Source organism: Gekko japonicus, unplaced genomic scaffold, assembly GCF_001447785.1.
Source record: "Gekko japonicus isolate JY-2015 unplaced genomic scaffold, Gekko_japonicus_V1.1 scaffold682, whole genome shotgun sequence".
NCBI lineage: Eukaryota > Metazoa > Chordata > Lepidosauria > Squamata > Gekkonidae > Gekko > Gekko japonicus.
Window position 1 is genome coordinate 383,668 of NW_015167074.1, and position 22,288 is coordinate 405,955.

The 22,288-nt window shown below is 46.1% G+C and overlaps 1 protein-coding gene across 1 annotated transcript in view; it reads right to left on the minus strand.

Moving 5' to 3' along the window:
• Positions 1 to 20,583: 20,583 nt before the first annotated feature.
• The window catches only part of GABRB1 (gamma-aminobutyric acid (GABA) A receptor, beta 1), a 172,296-nt gene continuing 170,591 nt past the window's right edge, over positions 20,584 to 22,288 (minus strand). Inside the window, exon 9 of the mRNA XM_015412764.1 lies at positions 20,584 to 20,931. Coding sequence (XP_015268250.1) covers positions 20,584 to 20,931 — 348 coding nt within the window. The remainder of the gene's footprint in view (positions 20,932 to 22,288) is intronic.

The window sequence follows — 22,288 nt, forward strand, 5'->3', positions numbered from 1 at the left end:
ATGCAGCTTCCGTGTACCCCAGCACAGCCTTTTTGGTGATCGGAGGGGACCCCATCCTCCCTTTTTCACCAGTGGAAAAGCAGCTTGGTAAACCATACAACTGTTAACGGAGTACTGCTCTACTGGTTGCCTGTAGTAATGTCCAGTACCATCGTAAGCAGAATTATGCCCTTCTATGCCTATGAAAGTCAACGGGCTTAGAAGAGTGTAACTCTATTTAGGATTGCCGTTGATCTGTTCTTGATAACCAGGCAGGTGTTACAAGCTGAGAATTGTGTGACCACTGATGTTCCATAAAGGACTAGCCCAAGTGTGGCCAGGCACACTTCTACAAGGATAGATAAGTGGTTACTAATAGCTGGTTACAAAATTGTGTAGTGAATCGTTTGATTTGCCTACCAAAGTATCTGGATAGACAACTAATGCTGCTGTTTTATTAACATAGCCTTTGGATTGGAGAAAACAGTTACAAATGTCACTGCCCATTGTATGCATTTACAGTGAGGGGAAAAAACCCCAGTAATGTAAAAGGAGCATAGATTGGATTTATACCCTGCCCTTCACTACCCAAAGAAGTCTCAGAGCAGCTTACAATCTCCTTTCCCTTCCCCTCCCCACAACAAACACCATGTGAGCTAGGTGGGGCTGAGAGAGCTCTTCTGAGAACTGCTCGTGAGAGAACAGCTCTGAAAGGACTTGTAACTGACCCAAGGTCACACCAGCAGCTGCATGTGGAGGAGTGGGGAATCAAACCCGGTTCTCCCAGATTAGAGTCTGCTCCTAACCACTATACATCAAAACAAAGAGTTCCTATCTAAATTCAGCAGTTTTGGAGAAAGTTACATTTACCTGTTTTCCTTTAACTTCAGCACCAATAACTTTAAGGAATGCTTTTTCAAAAGCTTTAAAATGTCTCAGCAAATAACAGAAATGAGGTAGCAGTATCTTTTTCCATACTGAAGTTCTTAGCTGTTATATAGTGACACACATGTTCAAAACCTACATTGCAGACAAATTCTTGTGGAAATATTAAAAGACACCCACAAAATGTTTGAGGTTTCAACTGATATAAAATTAAAAATCAGATGTTTTTCAATGTACAAAATAAAAGTCTGTAGAATGGAATTTTTTTAAAAAAAAGTTTATTTGGTAGCTAGGAATAGATCAGCTAACATTTACATTTAATTACACTTTTAGCAGCTATGAAAAATGGTTCAATGGTAAAGTGAGATAATGCTACATTTTTCTTTTATCTTCTTGGTTTTTACCAGCCATTTGCTGCAGCATTAACAGGAAAGTTTAGAAAACTATGTGTATAGAACAAAGGACCAGTAGCTGTACTAATACAGCAATCATTAACATTTCTCTGAGTATTAAATGCTCCCAAAGTCGATGGCGTTTTTTGTTTCCTAAAATGTACAACTTCTACAGCTGAGATGATTCATCAAAGGTAGGAGTGGATGGGAAGGCAAATAAAATGGAATCTCAGGTGAGATGACGCTTGTAACACAGGATGGATTTGAAACCGGGGTTTTTTTGTATTTCATGGAACGTGTAGCTGTACCCTCTGTACCCGAAGAGGGTTGATCCGTTATGTGAGTAAACAAAGGCACAGAATAGAGAATGACCAACAAAAGAGTGGCTCGTGTTAGCTCACCAGGATGCAGTTCTGTGCCATCTTAAATACTGATAGTTTTGTTTATTCTGCAATGGGGTCTCCTGTGCCGTTGTATGTTACTACTTCGTCGTTCTTGCTATGAAGCAGATGTGATTTGTTTAAATCAGATATGTCTACCCTGTTTTTCTCCCTAGTGGGGCTGACGGCATCATTGCCATCTTCATTTTATTCTTACAACAACAGTGCTGTGAGACAGGCTAGGCTGAGAGTGTGAGTGTGACAGGCCCAGGGTTACTCATCAACCTTCCATGGCATTGGGGCTCTTTTTGTAGCAGGAGCTCCTTTGCATATTAGGCCACACCCCCTAATGTAGCCAATCATCCAAGAGCTTACAGAGCTCTTCTTACAGGAGCTACTGTAAGCTCTTGGAGGATTGGCTACATTAGGGGTGTGTCACTTAATATGCAAATGAGTACCTGCTACAAAAAGAGCCCAAGTCGCCCAGATCCTACACTGCTGACTGATGTTAAAACATAATTGAGGATCATTTTGCAAACATGCATTGATAAACTACAAATAAGATCTGCTTCAGGAAGCCCTGCTTGCCCATATTAAGAATATTTTTGAAAGGGGTTATGTGGCTTGCCAATTGCGGGTGGGTCACTATACCAGTGGAAAACCACGGCCAAGCGTGATTTGTGAAGGCGAATAACAAATGTGCGTACTCTTTTGGTGGTAAAGGGTCGACCTGTGAAGGGCGAGGAAGAGGGCCCGCTAATTTCTCTCAAGCCATAACTTTTATCGCACCTGAGGATCTTAAAATGCACTTTGTGAATCCAAACTCATCCTTCGTACAAGGTTATTTAAACGCTTGGTTTCTCTTCCCTAGGATGCGCCGCGCCGCAAGTTGCTATGGAGTTTTGCCGCGACTGGCGGTTTGCAGAGCGCAGGCAAAATATTAAGTGAAAACAGGGAGTCATTTGCCTGCACAGAGGCTGAAAGGTTTGGGGAAGGATCCAGTGAGGAGTTCTCCGGCACAAGCCCCTTTCGGGGGCACCAGTCGCGGATGCCACCGGCATATGTCTGTGTTCTTTGCCCTCCCTGTGTTTTCAACCATGTGATTACTTCTCAGGGCTATGCCTCCAGCCGACTCAGTGCTTCTATACGCTCTATACATTGCTTCTCTAATGACTGTTAGAAATGAAATAGCTGGGTCTATGCTGGGAATCTGTACTAGAGGCAGCAATCCAGCACCTAAACGACTTTATCCTAAGCAAAGATCTAGGTGGGCAGCTGGGTTGGTCTGAAGCAATAATACAAAATTTGAGTCCAGTGGCACCTTTAAGGCCAACAAAGGTTTATTCAAGGTATGAGCTTTCGTGAGCAAGGCGTGCCTTGCTCACGAAAACTCATACCTTGAATAAACCTTTGTTGGTGTTAAAGGCGCCACTGGACTCGAATTTTGTATTTATCCTAAGCACATATACTTCCTACTGAAGTCTACTCTATGGGGCTTACTTCCAGGAAAGTGTTTGTAGAACTGCATAGCAGCTCCTTTGGCTTTGGAAAGGAAGAAGCCTCTCATACGGCGATGATACTGCTTTAGCTAAACCATTAAACAAATCACAAATGCTGTTTAAGTAGTGTGATTTTGGGGCAGGGGGTGGGAGGGCGGGACTTTTGAACCACTTTATATTTTCAAGAGGAGGCTGTGTTCAGTATTGCCCCATTCCCAAAGCGAAATATAAATGGCACCTGTCTAAAAGAACATGAGCTTAGCAGGGGCACAGGAAAGCTTTTCAAGGACTGTGGCCTTGGCCAATCCCAGAGCCATGGAATCAGCATATGAAAAGAATCACAGTATTGAGGGCTTTACAGAGTTCTTTAAAAAAAACCTGAACATATAAAATGTACAATCTAGTACAGAACAACACCTTAGGAAAAAAATATCTGAACGTTTGTGTCGACGGCAAAAGATTCTAATGCTACATTATGCAAACCCTTTAAGCATGCATAACCCCCCTCTAACAAAACACACGTTTCTCTACGGTAAGGGAAATTAAAAAAAAAAGCCTTTACAAAAACGATACGTGAAATATACACTGTAAAGGTTGGACTTGGATGTGTAAAAAGCATGTACAGAAAGTCACATTGCGTCAACAGATCAGGAAGTTGAATCAGAAAATGCAGCATATCTTTATACAAAGTAGAAAAGTTAATCATAAAAAATTTAGTCTCTCATCCCTTGGCAGTCTATTGATCATTCATTTCTTAGAAATCTTTCCTTTCATTGCAGAAAACAAACATTTAAAAGGGACCCCCACAATCACAACCGAACCCAACGAATAAACTCTTGTAGGTCAAAGGAATGGTTTTAGAAATGATGTGCTTGAACAACGAACACGTAAACCTTGGTTTTGCATTACATGGCTTTATGGCAAATTATTAACTGATAAGTTTTGTGAAAATAGATTGTTGAAATACACATGAAACTGGCAATGAGCCATAGTGAAAGGTGTGTTTTCATTCATAAGGGATTTTGCATTGTGCAGAAAATACTACGGCCTTTTTATTAGATTGAGCGTGAAAACATATCGAAATGTCTCCTTCTTTTGTTGCTGGAAGAGGATTTTGAAGATATTTTTTTAAACCTCTGATTTGGACAATATTGCCCAACCACAGATTCTATAAACCTAGACCACCATATCACGTGGCAACGACATCAATTAATGGGCCTTTGGAAGAAGATCCTGGTAGCAATTAATGACACCCACTATTGTAAATGTCTAGGAGGCTAAAGCCTGCAGAATGAAGCTGCATTGCTTCAGATTCTGATATGTCACCATGGCTAATCTGTGGCTTTGCCTAGGACAGTGATGGTGAACCTTTTAGAGACTGAGTGCCCAAAACTGCGACCCAAACCCCACTTATTTATCGCAAAGTGCCAACACGGCAATTTAACCTGAATACTGAAGTTTTAGTTTAGAAAAAACAACAACTACATTAACATAAGATGATCCAAACAAAGTAAGGAAAGCAATCCCAAATGCTTTCATTTACTTAACATTATTTGGCAGAGAATTCCACACTTTAAGGACGGTCTGGGCCTGGCTGGGGCGATGGCATGCGTGCCCACTGAGAGGGCTCTGAGTGCCGCCTCTGGCACGCGTGCCATAGGTTCGCCACCACTGGCCTAGGATAATCGCATCTTATGCTCTTTAAAATTAGCACACAGGCCAAACCATCCCACGCGTACATGGTTCATGCCAGTGTTTCTTGGAGAGACGTGAGAAGTACTGTACAATGGGGGCCCAAGCAATTTGTTGCCAGGCTAAACAGGAAATTGCACCAGGTTGATTTGTTCTTGTCGGAAGGCACTTGCTCCTCAGTGGACACAGAGACGCCACAGTGAAGAGGTCAAGGCCCCTCACCGTACTCCTGGGACAGCTCTGCCCAACTTGTGACCCTCAAGCTGAAAGCAGCCCCCCCCCCATAGCCCTCCAACAAAAGCTCAATAAGCCTTCAGATTTTGCTCCTGTGACTGTAAAAATGGGGTGGTGGTTTTAAGATAAGAACATAAGAGACGCCAATGTTGGATCAGGCCAAAGGCCCATCCAGTCCAACACTGTGTGACACAGTGGCCAGAAATTCCAGTGCCATCAGAAGATCCACCAGCGGGGCCAGGTTGTCAGCAATGTTCCCTCTAAGCTGCGCAATCTTGTGAGCAAAAATTCTACTTTGTGAGCCACTGGCATTAAAGCTGTGAGTGAGCCATTTGGCTACTGCATAAATGAGTTTGCTCTGGAGCCCTCCATCCTGAGCAAAGACAAAAAGGTGTGAGCCGGAGGCTAAAAAACTGAGCTAGTTCACTCTAACTCAGCTTAGAGGGAACTGTCAGCTCACGGCCACTGTATTCTGGCCTGAGAAGTACTTGAGCTTTGGCTTGGTGGGTCACAATTTGTGCAGCCCAGTCCTGTTGTATTGTTCTCCGTTATAATGTATTGGCAGTAAAACAGTGGCAAGGAAAGAAAAAACCTTGATTTCTGCCAAAACCTTGATTTCTGCCACAGTAATAAATTGTCCAAGTACTATCTTTAGAAACATTTTTTCAACTCCTTCAGTTCTACTTTTTACCTTTGTAAAAGGTAGGGTGGCCAGGTCCTGTCCACTTGCTGGCTAGGGACTTTGGGGGTGTGTGTGTGTCCCCGGAGGGGGCGGGGAAGCCCCCCCAACATGATGACGTCATGCAGAAGGGACATGATCATGTTAGGGAGGCAGCCTGACCTGCAAGTCGCCAGTTGGAGTTCAGGCACTGACAGCTCCTGCCTGTAAAAAACATTTAGAGGGACCCTTCGAATGCTTTTTACAAGCGGTGTGTGTGTGTGTGTGTGTGTGTGTGTGGGCCACGGCCTGAACTCCAAGTGGCGAATTCACCCCTTGCAGTTCAGGTGTGCGGCTGGTGGCCGCCCCCTCCCTCCTCTCCTGCAAGTTTTAAAGGGCCCTCCAGCTGATCGACAGGCCATGTGCAGGAGGGGAGGGAGAGGGGTGGCTGCCGGAGGTTGCTCTTGAGGACAGGAATTGGGGCGGGGCTTTCCCCTGCCGGCCAGTTGTCCGGTGGCAAACAGGAGCCTGTGAAATCGGGGAACCCCCCCTCCCCCACCTGAGGACTGGCATCCTTAGTAAAAGCGTGACTCATAGCTAGGCTCCCTTTGCCATTTAGCTGTGATTCATCTCTGACTGGAGCTTCGTATCATGCCCAAGGGGCATTTCCTGACTAGTCTGAAACGATGTTGGCAGATGGCCATTGTTTTGCATCCAGAAATGCAACATGGAACCACGTGGAATCTGGGTGACAAGAACCTAAGGCTAATTGGGCCTGGAGATCTCCTGGAACTACAACTGATCTGTAGACTGCAGAGATCAGTTCCCCTGGACAAAATGGCTCCTCTGGAGGGAGGACTCTGGCCCTATAGCCTGCTGCGCTCCTTCCCTTCCTCAAATCTTGCCCTTCGCTAGGCTCCACCCCCAAATCTCCCAGAAGTTTCCGACCCAGTGTGGGCAACCCTACAAGGACCCATTGTGGTATAAGCAGCTAAATGTCTGTAGAACCACATGTGACCAACAGGCAGTGGCGCAGAGACCTGGGAAATAATTCTAAGATGGAACAAGTCTTGAGAGAAGCAAATGGAGATGTGTGTGTGTTGTGTTGTACACAATTAGCCCATGAATAATATTAGTGTTCCATTTGATTTTAAAGGGGCTTTGGCCTCCAGTGGCCTCTCGTTACCTGAGAAGTATGGACGTCTGCTTGATCAAAAAGTAGGTCAAAGGATGCGTGAACAACCCATTTGGGCCCCCTTGATGAGCAAAGCCCATCCACGTTTATGCTTTCACACATGTTGGATAATGTACTCTCAATGCACCATAGCAATCACTTGCAACAGGATTCTCCTGTTTCACACAGGAATGGTTCCATGGATTAATCCGGCTGTCAATGTGCTTTTGCTGTTTAACTTTAGGACAACTATAACATGATATATGGTAGCACAATTATGACAGCCCAAAGACAGGGCGTGCCAAAGAGAGAGAGAGAGAGCATGAGAGAGAGAGTAACAGAAAAGAAATACATTAGAAGCAGGAAACCAGCCAGGGAGGCAGTGGGGCCCTTGGATGACCAAGGAGTACTGAAGGATGACAGGGAAATGCAGACAGGATAGACAGTCCCCCCCCCCCCCGGTTTTGCCATGGGATAGCATTATTCTTTTGAAAATTTGCCATGGGATAGCATTATTCTTTTGAAAATTTCAGGGCAAGCCATTAGTGCTGGTGAATCCCTCTGAATTGACAAATAATGATCTAGAACTCATGGTGAATTCAACAGAATTGTTCTAGATCTGGCAGATCTGTTCCACTAAAGGCGCTTTCCTAGGGTTGACAACCCCCCGGTCCGGGCGGGGGTTCCCACGATTTTTTGGCCCTCGATGCACTGCTGGCCAGCGGGGAAACCCCACCCCTGAGCAGGGACGTTGCCCGGTGACATTCAAATACAATGACATCAGCCGGAAATGATGTTCTAGTTTTTGGGCAAATTCTATGGGCTTGAGGGTAAAAAACCCATAGAGTTTTGTCCAAATACTAGAGCACCACCACCCCCCGACGTCCCTGATGTGATGATGTCACATCTGGGTGATGTCATCACAACAAGCACATCACAACACGCACCAGAAGATCCCAAGAAGCCGGCTGAAGCCCCACACTGGCAGCCGGTAAGGACCTGGCAACCCTATGCTTTCCTCCGCCAGAAGAAGGGCCTCTTGAGTGCATAGAAAGCTCCTTGTGCCAGAGAAAAGTGTCCCTCTTAGCAGAACAGACCTCACAGGAACCAGCTTCTCATCTTTAATTTCATTCTGGCCATGAGATTTTCAGCAAACGGGCCCACTTCTAGGAGTGAAGGCAGCAGGCGGGCTAAATAAGCTTGAGCTCCTCATGAGACATAGGTAGGGATCTCATTGGACTGAAGAAAAGCGAGAAGTAAAAGCTGGTTAACCTTTTTAATACCCATGTGACCTTAAAGAACCCTGAGCTGGATGACCTTGGAAGAGGTAAGCAGGGTTGGCTGTGGCTAGAATTTGGGTGGGAGGCCTCCAAGGAATCCCAGGGCTGTGACACAGAGGCAGGCAATGGCAAACCACCTCTGAATGTCTCTTGCCTTGAAAAACACACAGGGGCATCATGGGTCTGCTGTGGCTTCCACAATCTAACATTAAGCAACCTTCTTTTACACACACAAAATCTGAGAACTGAGAAGAGAGCCGTGTATCAGTCCCGCCAGCTAAGTCCTGGACTAAGATACTCTGATCTGCTGCCAGTTTGTACAGTCTTTCTGGAAATAAAGCACACACTTTAAAAACATCAACCTAAAAACCACAGTTCTGGAACTGAAATCCCAGCAAAACTGCACAAACGTTAACACAAAGAAGACTGTCATTATCTAGTCTGGTCTTTGGCTTTACTCAATGAATCTGTCCTGTATTATCTGCCCACACCCTCTTCAAGCTGATACACTGGACAACAAATTAGCCTTTCAAAAGAAATCATAACGTTAAAAATTCCAGTGTCCATTTTGATTGATCGATTTAAGGAAGAACTGCGTAGTCATCCGTTGCTGCCTTCATGGACCTCATTTCATAATTTTAAGAGACAGCTAAATTTAGTAGGTGTTTTAATCAAGTAGTCTGTGAACAAGGCACTTCTATAGGCATGTTGTTTTCATGGATTCTTTTTTCATGGATTCTTTTTTCATGGATTCAGGAGTGAATACATAGGAAGGCACAATGTGAATGAATTCTTCCCAGTCAAGTGCTGCTTTAGAAAACAGCTGAAAACGCTACTTCTCCTTTGGCACTTGGGTTATTTGTGTAACTAGGACTTTAAGGGGGATATTAGGGATATTTGAATGGATCAGTAGAAAAAGAGAGTCTGAGCTGCAGCAAGATACGGGAAAAAAGGAGCATCAGCGTACAAGGGCTCGGTGAGATACTTTGTACTGTCAAAGGCCATGCTTTGCAAATGCAGTTTAGGAGGCAGTGGAAGAAGTAACAGCATTGCCATTCGGTGGCCAGGGTGGGTTTTGAGAAGTGGTGGTACCAGTTGTGGGCCGTGTGTTTCTCCGCTACATGAAGAACATCCAAGCCATGTAATTAAAATCTCTTATTTAGACATCACAATACTAAAATGTCTTTGTGTGTATGCTGCTTTTTAAAAGCTGGTAATTCTAGGCCACAGATACTTAATCTTTTTGAGCCTGCAGGCATCTTTGGAGCTCTGACACAGGGTGGTGGGCACCATCACAAAATGGCTGCCACAGGAGGTGAGGCGAGTCACAAAATGGCTGCCGCAGGAGGTGGTGCCAACCACAAAATGTCAGGGAGTGAGTTTATATCGAACTCTAGTAGTAACCCTACAACATTACAGGCAGAACATAAGAACATAAGAGATGCCAATGTTGGATCAGGCCAAAGGCCCATCCAGGCCAACACTCTGTGTCACACAGTGGCCAGAAATACCAGTGCCATCAGGAGATCCACCAGTGGGGCCAGGACATTAGAAGCCCTCCCACTGTTGACCCCCTCCCCCCCGAGCACCAAGAAGACAGAGCATCACTTGCCCCAGAGCCCCTATCTATACCTTGTGGCTAATAGCCACTGATGGACCTCTGCTCCATATGCTTATCTAATTCCCATGCTTGTAGCCACCACCACTTCCTGTGGCAGTGAAGCTCTGTGTAACAGGATTCCTTTTAATCCCCACCTAGCCCCGCCTCTTAATCCCCACCAATCCCCACCTAGTCCTGCCCACTTTATAAAAATACTTGGCGGGCATCATGGCACCAACGGGCACCATGTTGGGGACCACTGCTCCAGGGTGAGGTCAAAGCAACAGTGCATTGTGAGCCCTTGTTTGGTTTGGTGCTGGAAGATGGGCTTAACCATTTTACTGGCCTCATTCCCTCCCAAGCTGTTGTTTGCCCCAGGGGGGAAATACACAAGTGCTAAATGTATGCTATTGAAGGGAGGGAGGTTTACCTAGTAAAGATGGCATCCTGCCTTCTCTCAGCAATGGGTCCTGATTTGAATTTCACCTAGGCTCACGCCCCTGGCAGCTGCTTTTAGCCTAAAAAAAATATTGATCGTGGGCATTCTGAGTCCTGTCTAGGTTTGCCAACTCCGGGTTAGGAAATTGCAGGAGATTTGGGGGGTGGAGCCTGAGATGGGTGGAGTTTGGAGAGGGGGAGGACCTCAGCACAGTTGAATGCCACAGTCCACTCTCCAAAGCAGCCCTTTTCTCCGGGCGGAACTGGTCTCTGTCGTCTGGAGAACTGCTTTAATTTTGGGAGATCTTCTGGCCGCACCTGGAGTGTGGCAACCCTAGGTCGTGTCCAGTGTCTCCTCTAAGCTGAGTTAGTGTGAGCTAGCTCACAGTTTCTTAGCCTCCAGCTCACAGATTTCTGTCTTAACTCAGGAAGGATGGCTCCAGAGCAAACTAATTTTGCCAGTTGTTGTTGTTGTTGTTGTTGTTGTTCAGTCACACAGTCGAGTCCGACCCTTCGTGACCCCATGGACCAGATCACACCAGGCCTTCCAGTCTTCCGCCGTCCTCTGAAGTTTGCTCAACTTCATGTTCGTTGCACTATGACATTAATGCCAGTAGCACTATGACATTAATGCCAGTAGCACTATGACATTAATGCCAGTAACACTATGACATTAATGCCGCCTTTCCTCATATGTTCCCCCGCGAGCGGTCTGGGACGCAACATCTCCTGGCAATGCCAGGTCCCAAACAGACCAGGCTGGCCACTACCAGGGCCAGGGTTTTCTCGGTGGCGGCTCCTACCTGGTGGAATGAGCTCCCGATGGAGATCCGGGCCCTGCGGGACCTTGTACAGTTCCGCAGGGCCTGTAAGACGGAGCTCTTCCACCAGGCGTATGAGTAGGAGCCGCCACTACCATCATTAGTGTCCAGTGTCCCCTCTAGGCTGAGTTAGTGTGAGCTAGCTCACAGTTTTTTTTAGCCTCCAGCTCACAGATTTTTGTCTTAACTCAGGAAGGATGGCTCCAGAGCAAACTAATTTATGCTACAGCCAAATGGCTCACTCACAACTTTAATGCCAGTTGTTGTTCTTGTTGTTCAGTCGCACAGTCGAGTCCGACCCTTCGCGACCCCATGGACCAGATCACACCAGGCCTTCCGGTCTTCCACCGTCCTCTGAAGTTTGCTCAACTTCATGTTCGTTGCACTATGACATTAATGCCAGTAGCTCACAAAATAGAATTTTTGCTCACAAGACTCCGCAGCTTAGAGGGAACATTGGTCATGTCTCGTGTGGCCCTCCCAGGGGAAAACAAATTGCTGGAAATTTTTAATACACGGGACATCTATTTGCTAGCAAAGACACTCAGCTGCAACAGTAAATGTCCACAGAATCGTGAGTGAAACTTCCAAGGTTTGTGTCTTATGCACAATTTAATCTCTTTTGGTAGGGCACTTCCAGCCTGGCTCTGTAGATATTTATTTGGAAGTTAGGCTACCGAATTCAACAGGGTTTTACTTCCAAGCAGGCCTGCATAAGGCTGCAGCCCAAAATAAGACAGAAGGGTGTTTCATTTTGGCAAGCCTCTAATAAGCAGCTGACCATTACATCTAGGGTGATTTTGCACTAGAGCTGCCTTGCGGCACAGCCGCCGTTTGCCCCGACACTATTTGTCAATTTCACACCTGAGGCTGCGGGGCTGCATTTGACTTGCAGCTTCGCCCGATTTCCTCTGCAGTTTCGTGATCCTCAAAAACCAGGATCACGAAACTGCGGAGGAAATCGGGTGACGCTGCGAGTCAAAATGCAGCCCCGCAGCTTTGGGTGTGAAATTGACATGTTTGTGATAGTGTCGGGGCAAACGGCGGCTGCGCCGCGAGGCAGCTCTAGTGCGAAATCGCTCCTAGTGTGGGAACATTCCAGCTTCCAGCAGCTCTATAGGAATGAATGTTCCTATGTAAATTGTAGACAAAATTCCAAAAGGATCTCTCTTTTGTTGTGAGCCCAGTTTAAAAGGATGCTGGGTGTTACCGTACCGGTGCTGTGTGCCAATTGCTTGGTGTGATGTACAAACTGGATTGCCATTCACTGAGCATGCAATTTTGGCATGCTAGCCATTGCTTAATGCAGGGCCACAGATCCCTAGTATGCTAATGCTACTCAGAGGAGGATAAGTGACCACACTCATACGTGATGCTGAGCATACGGAACCCGATACAAATGAGTTCTTTCAAGATATCCATTGTCACAATTAAACCTGGCCTCTGGGCCAAACTAGATATGGACCGATTTCCCACTAGCCGCTGCTCCATCCTCGCTCTTCCTTTCCCCCCGATTCTACGTGTCAATTTCCCACTACTTGCTGCACGGGCGCATTTTGCCCTGCAGCTTCGCCCGATTTCCCCCATGTCTTCTCGATCCTCAGTCAAGAAGACACAGGGGAAATCGGGTGAAGCTGTGGGACAAGATGCGCCCATGCAGCAAGTAGTGGGAAATTGACACGTAGAATCAGGGGGAAAAGGAAGAGCGAAGATGAATCAGCGGCTAGTGGGAAATCGGTCATGGAGTTGGAAGACCCATGAATGGATCTCCTGCACTGCAACTCAAACTGGGGCTGGACCACAGGGGAAGAGGCATGCAGCGTTTCCTCTCTGCCCATTCCTGACTGCAATTTAGGGGTGGTGGAGCCTAGGGTTGCCAGGTCCTTTTCACCCGCCGGTGGGGGGATGGGAGGGGCGTTCCGAGAGTGGGAAGTGACATCGCCCCCCCTTCCCCCTGAAACAGTGACGCCACATGTGATGTTCCTGCGTCATCCGGAAGTGATGTCAGCACATTGGCGACGTCGGGGGTGACACTCTGGATTTTGGACAAAACTCTATGGTAAAACCGGCATCAAACCATAGAGTGTTGCCCAACGTCCAGAGCATCACCTCTGACGTCGCCGATGTGCCAACATCACTTCTGGGTGATGCAGGCACGTCGTGTGCAACACTGCTGTTTGAGGTGATTCCCTCCCGCCAGCCAGCTGGCCGGCATGGGCAGGAGCCTGCAAAATTGGGGGAACCCCCTGGTCCCACTGGGCAAATGGCAACCCTAGTGGAGCCTGGGGAGGCCAGCGTTTCAGGAGGGAAGGGACCTCGGCAAAGTATAACGCCATAGAGTCCGCACCCCAAAGCTTTAATTTTATCCAGGGGAATTAACCTCTGTAGTCTGGAGATCACTGTAAATTATGGGGGATCTCCAGGACCCCCCTGGAAGCTGGCAAACCTACTTCAGCTGGCCCCTCTGTTTTTAGGGTCTGTTTTCTTGCATGAAGCAAAGCAGCAGCTCTTGGTGGTGGCCACTGATCAAGAAAATGGTGTGAAGGGAAAAGACTAATCCTCCAAAACACCCCCCCCCGTACTTAACTGAAACATAGACATTTGCAAAATGGCTGACGTCACAGCTGGCTTGGCCCTTAGCTTTAATCTCCAGCATCATGTTTAAGTTCTGGTGAATTATTGTGGAAAATTACAGTAACAATACTGCTCTGGGGACCCCCCACAGAGGTTAACATGGCAGCGATCACAATTTTTGCATAAAGTGATCTTTAAAACATAATATTGTACATAAAGGCAATATTTGGCAGGTAAATGGCAAGTTTCATGGCTTCTGGTCACTTTCAGTGCAAACTGGATACCGACATCCACGGCATGTGGATTTGTGCATTCTGAATGGAGATCCCACATTTTGGACTGTGTCCTTCTTGGCTTGAGTATTTTCAGTCAATAAGAAAAATCCAGTTTCCCTTGCAAGCATGACCCCAATCGTAGGCTTTCTCCTCCGTAAGATTCAGTGAGATAATGGGACTCAACTCACAAGTGAATTTTAGGATTTCACAGTTTGCTGCCATTCGATGTTTTAGTTAATGTGATATCATTCTTAAGATAGGCGGTGTGGGGTAATGGTAAGAGCTTTGGACAAGGATCAGGGAGGCCAGGGTTTGAATCCTCCGTCTGCTAAGTAAGTTCACTGGATGAGTCACTCTCTCTCCGCTGTAAGTCACTTTGAGTTTCCACCGCAAAGTCATAAATAGCTACATAAATAAGCACGGGAAAATAATTCAATTGAAGTCAGTGGCGGAGGAGGAGGAGATTGGATTTATACCCCGCCCTTCACTACCCAAATGTGTCTCAGGGCGGCTGACAATCTCCTTTCCCTTCCCCTCCCCACAACAGACACCCTGTGAGGTAGGCGGGGCTGAGAGAGCTCTGACAGCAACTGCTCTTTTTTCAAGAACAGCTCTTATCAGAACTACGGCTTGCCCAAGGTCATCCAGCCAGGTGCAAGTGGAGGAGTGGGGAATCAAACCCGGTTCTCCCAGATTAGAGTCTGCGCACTTAACCACTACACCAAACTGGCTCCTAGGGAGCTGCGTACAAATACATATATTTAAGATTGGGCCACCTTAAAGCCTGAATGATCTGGAACAAAGTCAGAGTCCAGTGGCACCTTTAAGACTAAGAAAGTTTAATTCTGGGTATAAGCATTCATGTGCATGCACACTTCTTCAGATACCTGAATTCATTCATAAATAAGAAGATATCCAATATCTGAAGAAGTGTGCATGCACGTGAAAGCTTATACCCAGAATTAAACTTTGTTGGTCTTAAAGGTCTTAACTGGACTCAAACTTTGTCCTGTTGCTTCAGACCAACACAGCTACCCCACCTGAGCCTAGACCACAGCATACCAAATATATTCAGATGAGAGAATCCCGAATCCCGAATCCGAATAATACCAAATATTTTTTCTTTGCCCACCCCGAATGGCTACCCACTTGAACCTATCTCGAATGATAAAGGTATACTAGCTGAGTTTCAGAGGTGGCCAGCAGATCAGTCCCTAAGGAGAGTTAACATTTCTAAGGCCCTTGTCTTCAACGGAGAGCCAGTGTGGTTCAGTGGTTAGAGAGCTGGGCTACGATTCGGGAGACCCAGCTTTGCATCCCCACTCTGTCCTGGAAACTGGATGGGTGACCTTGGGCCAGCCACACACCCTCACCTAAGCTACCTCACGGGTTTGTTTGGAGTATACGGGGAAGGAGGCGAGGAGACCAATGTAAGCCACTCTGGCTCTCCAGTGGGGAGAAAGGCACAAACAAAAGGTACAAATGAAGTAAACAAAAATAAAAATAAACACTCTGTTTAGGGCTGCACTGTAGATTTCTGCTCTACCCAAGCACATGCCATAAGATCTTAGTTAACTGACTTTTGTTGTTCAGTCGCACAGTCGAGTCCGACTCTTCGCGGCCCCATGGACCAGATCACGCCAGGCCCTCCTGTCTTCCGCTGTCCTCTGACGTTGGCTCAATTTCATGTTCGTTGCATCGATGACACTGTCTAACCATCTCATGCTTTGCCGTCCCCGTCTTCTTTGACCTTCAATCTTTCCCAGCATCAGGGTCTTCTCCAGTGAGTGCTCCCTTCTCATTGGGTGGCCAAAGTATTAGAGCTTCAGTTTCATTATCTGGCCTTCCAGGGAACAGTCAGGGTTGATTTCTTTGAGGATTGACTGATTTGATCTCCTTGCAGTCCAAGGGACTCTCAAGAGTCTTCTCCAGCACCATAGTTCAAAAGAATCTATTCTTCGGCGCTTGGCCTTCCTTATAGTCCAACTCTCGCAGCCATACATGACTACTGGGAATACCATTGCTTTGACCATGCGGACTTTTGTTGGCAGGGTGATGTCTCTGCTTTTTATCATGCTGTTTAGGTTCGCCATCGCTTTCCTCCCAAGGAGCGGACGTCTTTTAATTTCATGGCTGCAGTCACCTGTCTGTTATTTTTTTTTAACCTGCCCGCTTGCTGTTTTGTGCAGATTCACTGTTTCTTTTTAATTGCGTTTCTGCAGGTTTTTTAGAGGTGTGTTCATTAGTAGTGTGAGATGGTCAGGGGATGATATTAATTTCATCCGGTCTTTCTTGGTTTTAATCCTACCAGCAATTCCATTTTGGCCAGATTCTTGGTGACCTACAGAGCAGTCCTAAGAAGATCTTTGATTCACACGGAAGTTCATTCAATGAGGCGAACTCCCCAGAAAGCAATTTAATGTTCCCTCTAAGCTGTGAATGCTTGTGAGCAAAAATTCTACTTTGTGAGCTACTGGCATTAAAGTTGTGAGCAGGTGATATGGCTACTGCATCAATTAGTTTGCTCTGGAGCCATCCTTCCTGAGCTAAGATACAAATGAACCGGGGGCTGAAAAACTGTGAGCTAGCTCACACTGACTCAGCTTAGAGGGAACACTGGATAGCATGGTTAAGAAGTGGGGCTTTGAGAGTTACCAAACATAGTCTTCATCTATGAAGGCTCTGACATCAGTATGTAAATGGCTACTATCGGGGCTATTTTGGGGCAGGAACGCACAGGAACGGAGTTCCGGCTGGCTCCCAAGTTGGCCACGCCCAGCAGGAACTCATTAGTATAATAGGCCACACCCAACAGCAGAAACTCATTAGGATTGGCTACATTAGGGGTGCGTGGCCTAACATGCAAAGGAATTCCTGCTACAAAAAAGGCCCTGGGTTTTGACAACAAACAAGGTAAACAGAATAACAAGCAAAAGGTGGGTGTGGCTGGATAACCACACTTCTGGTAACATGGGGGTGCGGCCTAATGTGCTAATGAGCTGTGCTGTCAGGGGTGTGGCCTAATATGCGAATGAGTTTCTGCTGTTGGGTGTGGCCTATTATGCTAATGAGTTCCTGCTGGGCTCTTTCTACAAAAAGAGCCCTGGATGAAAAAAAATTGATAAAACGTGCTTGTGGCCAATTCTTCTGCTTTAAATCCAGTTTTCCAGCAATTGTCCTGAAGCCAATTTTTTCAAGAGAAAATTACATGGTGATTCCCCTTCCTCCCCATTCTCATTGCTTACATGCTGTAAACTTGTATACTAAGAGGAAAATACTGGAAGACTGTCTTGGGGGGGGAAAAGAAAGCACACTAGCTTTGTGGCTTTATAATCCTCCTATTCATTCTGATATGACAAACACCAGCTCTTGCCACCAGAGGGCGACTTCAAACAGCATTCCCAAAGCCAAAGTGATATGGCAAAATCACCTTGTGGTAACTTTATCATCATCACTGCACATAATATGTTCTGGACGACCTAGGAACGTTTGCATGTACATTGGTATAAATGTGCATACAGTTCTTCCTTCCCTGGCAAAAAGAATGAAAAGGCTGTGGGAACTGGTCATATGCACGTACGGATGTTCAAGACTTTACCCTGGGTCATACATAGCGATGAACTTGTTGGGGCCATGAATTTGTTGTTGTATGATGGGTACAATTTTGCTAGTATGGCAATTGGGTGAACCAGTTCTATCTCCACCATTGATGGAAATAGTTTCTAAAAAGCTGATTCTGTTCGTTGAAAACCTGAGCTTCTCAAATGTCAGACTATCAAGTGAGCCATCTACTTATATATATTACATTTATATCTTGCTTTCGTTCCACAAGGCTCAAAGCACAATGTCTCCACTCCATAATGGCACAAACCTCAGCTATTATCTGCTTAGAATCAGGAATGGAACTGCTACATACACCTTTTGATTATTACCTGATAACTGAGACAAAGGTTGTATGATAATTTCAGTACGCCATCTTATGCATTCAATGTATTAGCACTAGTACTTTATGAGGTTTTGTTTTATCTTACTGTATTGAATTTTAAATTGTTTTTATGTGAATGTACGGTCACCTATAGACCAATTATGTAAGCCGCCCTGAGCCCGCTTGCGGGGTAGGGCGGGGTATAAATCGAATAAATAAATAAATAAAAATAAATAAAACCAGGAAATCGAGGCAAATAAGGTCAAAGCAGCAGGGGACAGATCCCTCATCCTATCTGTTCCTCTGGCAAGGACTTTGCAGACGCAAAATACTCGGGAAAACGAATAGTAGCACATCTTCTCCAGAATGGATAGAACTCTTGCATTTCTGTCACTCCAGAAATGCCCTGGTTCAGTCAAGACACAAGAAAGGGGCCTCACAGATGCCGTAGTGCACTGTGTCTAGCACAATTCCAAGCCACACTCATCTGGGGGGGGGAATTTAACCCACCCCCGGTGTATTTTTTTAACATTTCAGATTTTTCTGTAAACCTGGGGGAGGGGCTTTCCCCAAGTTTGCAGAAAAAAATCCGATTTGGGTAAACGTGCCTCTGATCTGCAGATTTAGAGATCTGCAGAAGGGGACCACAGCTGAGAAATAGATTTCTGTGTCCAGGGCCGCGACCATAAACTCATAACAAGAGTTATATAATGTCAGTGGTACCCTGCATATATTGCAATTCCTGTTTCTGCGCAGTCATGCACACATCACAAAAATGACTGTCATAGCTATTCTTTCTCCTCAGGAAGGAGCAGTTTTATGATGGGGACCCAGGAGCATTAATGAAAAGAACAATCATAAAAGGGGGGGGAGGGACCATGACAACTAAACTAGTGCAACTCTGATGTAGATTTGTACCATGCTTTTCAAAACAATAGGTCAGCGCTCCAATTATGGGGAGGAAAGGTGCAGGGGGGGCTTTTAATGAAACCCATGCATCTTACACCCCAAGTCCTGGTCAATTTGCCCCCCTTCTAGCTATACAGTAACTGGGAGTAAGAATCACATTCTCTTTGCTCTCCTCTAACTCTAACACCGCAGTATGTTTGAATAAGAGTAGGCAGGGCAAACTCAGAACCCGCATCTGTATTACCTCCAGCAAAGGTTGTTTTGTAATTGATGGTATGCTTCACTTTTGTTATAAACTAACCATGGGCTTTGAGCCCAGCAATACATATGATATCCTCTGTCTAGGGCTGTCCCTGATTAAAAACATACGAGCTTTAATCAACCATTGATTAAATTTTCACATACTTGCATGTGAATTAAAAAACGCACAGTTGCTAAGAGGAACAAAGACATATTTGATGCAGGGCCGTGTCGCGGCAGGGACCTTCTTAGGAGAGGCAATCTCTGTCTTGTAAATGCTGGAGGAAGCCTTCTTCTAAGATGCCCACAGATGTTTTTTTTTTAAAACATTCCTATTAAAAATATTATTATTTTTTTTAAAAAAGAATGTATCTTCAGTGAATGAAGGGAACCTTTTTAATTGATTAAAAGATTTCTCAGCTCATCTAACCGAATAATGGATGAAAATTCGCAGCCCTAACTCTGTACCATTAATATCAGTAGCTTTCCCTGTATGCAGCTAACACAGTCAAGGTATAAAAGTGGGGGGCCCAACTCACCACAGGTCCTGTTTGTGGTCCCGCACGACAGGGAGAGTCAGTGGGGTGATGGGCGGCTATGATGGCCACATCCTGCAAGGCAGGACAGGCTAGGCTTGCCAAGTCCCCCTGGGGGGCGGGGAAACCCCCGCCCCAGAGGCCCATTCCCGCCGCCGCATCGGGCCCCGGGGGGACCTCCACCCTGACGTGCACGTCACCAGGAAGTGAGGGTACCACGCCGGGCATGCTGGGGGCGGGGCCACAGTCACCCGAGGGAAAACTCTATGGTTTTCCCTCGGATGGTCATGGCCCCGCCCCCAGCGTGCCCAGCATCGTCACGTCACTTCCTGGTGATGTGGATGCGGCGCGAGCGCTTCGGGATTGACCCAGGAGTCCCCCGCTCTGGAACAAGGTGAGACTTGGCAACTCTAGGAAAGGCTGTGTGGGCAGCTTGGGGGCCAGGTGGCAGCAGTGTCAGGAAAATTTGTCCCTCCCCTTCCCAGGCAGGCCTATGATGGGACCTGAACTGGGCCCAGGGGAAAGGGAAGGGGAGGGACCATGGGGGGGGGGCCACGACAAAGCACACCATGCCGCTTGGCCACCAGACCTCACAGTCGAGTTATAAAGCTATCCTTCTGGTATCTCATTTATGGTAGAGCCATATCTTTTGCTATACAACACTGAGCTTTGTTTGCAAATATCATGATGGTGCTGTTAGAGAGGAAAGTGGGTTTTTTTGGAAAAAGACAGCTTCACTTCACATTTAAGTACTAAATTAAAAGAAAGGAAAGATCCCCAGAAATTATCCTTAAACCAGTACCAAAACAGAAGAATAGCACTTACGTCTTCAAAGCAGTTGCTCTTTCAAAAGTGGATCCAGATAGCGATGACCTATGTTTCAACAGATATTCACCTTCTTTTTGGATGCAAATGGGGTTCAGGTTTTTTTGGACGTGGTTAAAAGCATCCCCCTGCTCCCAACTCATCAAAATGGCTGAATGTTTTACCTTGAACGCGTAGCACTGTTGCTTCACAGTCCTTAAGGTTGGCTAAAGTCAGGGAAGGAGAAAAGGATCCCGGGACCGGTGGGTGGCAGAATCACAGTGTAATTCAATGCACATAATAAAGCCAGTAAATGATGTTAAAAAGAATAAATGTGATAGGAAAGACCATTCTGGACCACTTGTCTATGGAATTTACATCAGTCAAGTCTGGGATTTTGACTTTGAGCTGCGACGCTCTTCTCCTCAAGCGTCCCTTTTGATGGACCGTGTGCCGATCCAAAGTGCTCCGGCTGTAGAGGTCTCTAGTGGACGCAGGGACTCGGTAATGGATGCTGGCACTGTCGTAGGAATACATGGTGGCTCTCGGGTCATTTGTGCTTGCGAGCACGTCAGAGCTGCTGATTTCGTTCCTCATTTCCAGGGTGGTAAGGAGTATATTCCCACGGGCATCAACCTAAAAAAGAAGCATGCTTTAGAGATTATCTTGAGTTGGTTAGTGCCGCTTTACACTCTTGCACATTAATGAGCTGCTTATGAAACAGCTGTGCTGCTTGGGTGCCAAAAATAAAAGCGGGCAGAGTTGGCAACTTTAAGCCGCCAGTTCTGGCCAATGTTTTGAAGTAATGTTAACAAGATTTCTGAGAGAGGACCTTGGTTAAGAAATTACTTCAGCTATCACTCTTGCTTTTCTTAATGCGGTACCATATTTATTTGTTAGGATTTCAGACTTGTTCTTGCATGTGTCTCTGGCAGCAATAATGTGTTTCAGCTCTGGAAGGAGAGTTCTTCACAATATCCACAAGTGTACATTAGGAGATGTCTGGATAATAGGAAGATGGCAGGAACACACAGGAACGGAGTTCCGGATGGCTCCCAAGTTGGCCACACCCAACAGGAACTTATTAGCATAATAGGCCACACCCAACAGCAGAAACTCATTAGGATTGGCTACATTAGGGGTGTGTGGCCTAACATGCAAAGGAGTTCCTGCTACAAAAGAAGCCCTGGGTTTGGACAACAAACAAGGTAAACAGAATAAGAAGCAAAAGGTGGGTGTGGCTGAATGAGCACACTTCTGGTAACATGGGGGTGCGTCCTAATGTGCTAATGAGCTGTGCTGTCAGGGGTGTGGCCCAATAGGCTAATGAGTTCCTGCTGTTGGGTGTGGCCTATTATGCTCATGAGTTCCTGCTGTTCAGTGTGGCCTATTATGCTAATGAGTTCTTGCTGGGCTTTTTGTACAAAAAGAGCCCTGTTATACCTCTGGTACAAAGGGTAAGCAACTGGATTTTGGTCTCTGGGGTTTTCTGCATTTTCATTTTCCTCTTCTGTAAATTGCTGTTTCTTCGGGTGTGTGTGTGTGTGTGTATCTTGTTCCACATGTGTTTTGCTCCCTCTAGTGGTCAATCCAATATTACAGTGGTTTCTGTCCGACATATCTTCCTGCAGATTTAAACTGCAGGTTTTTATGCCAGGCATAAAGCAATGTAATACTAAATTGACTACTAAAGAATTGACCAGAATAGACCCCTCCCCCGCAGAAGAAACAGGAACTTACAAGCAAGGAAATTGAGAATGGAGAAAAGCCCTCTTTCACTGGGCAATTCTACAGGCCACTGAATGTATATCAGCGCAGTTGTATTTTCTATGAGGGATGGGGCCACGGGAGCTTCATGTTGCTGGCCAAGTATTCATATAATTTCAGAGAGGGAATATGCAGTGAAAATGTTGTGATGTCTCAGGGAGTCAGAATTAGGGTACAGTTCTAATTCACAAACACTGCCATCCTAACACCACCTTCCTAGAAGAAA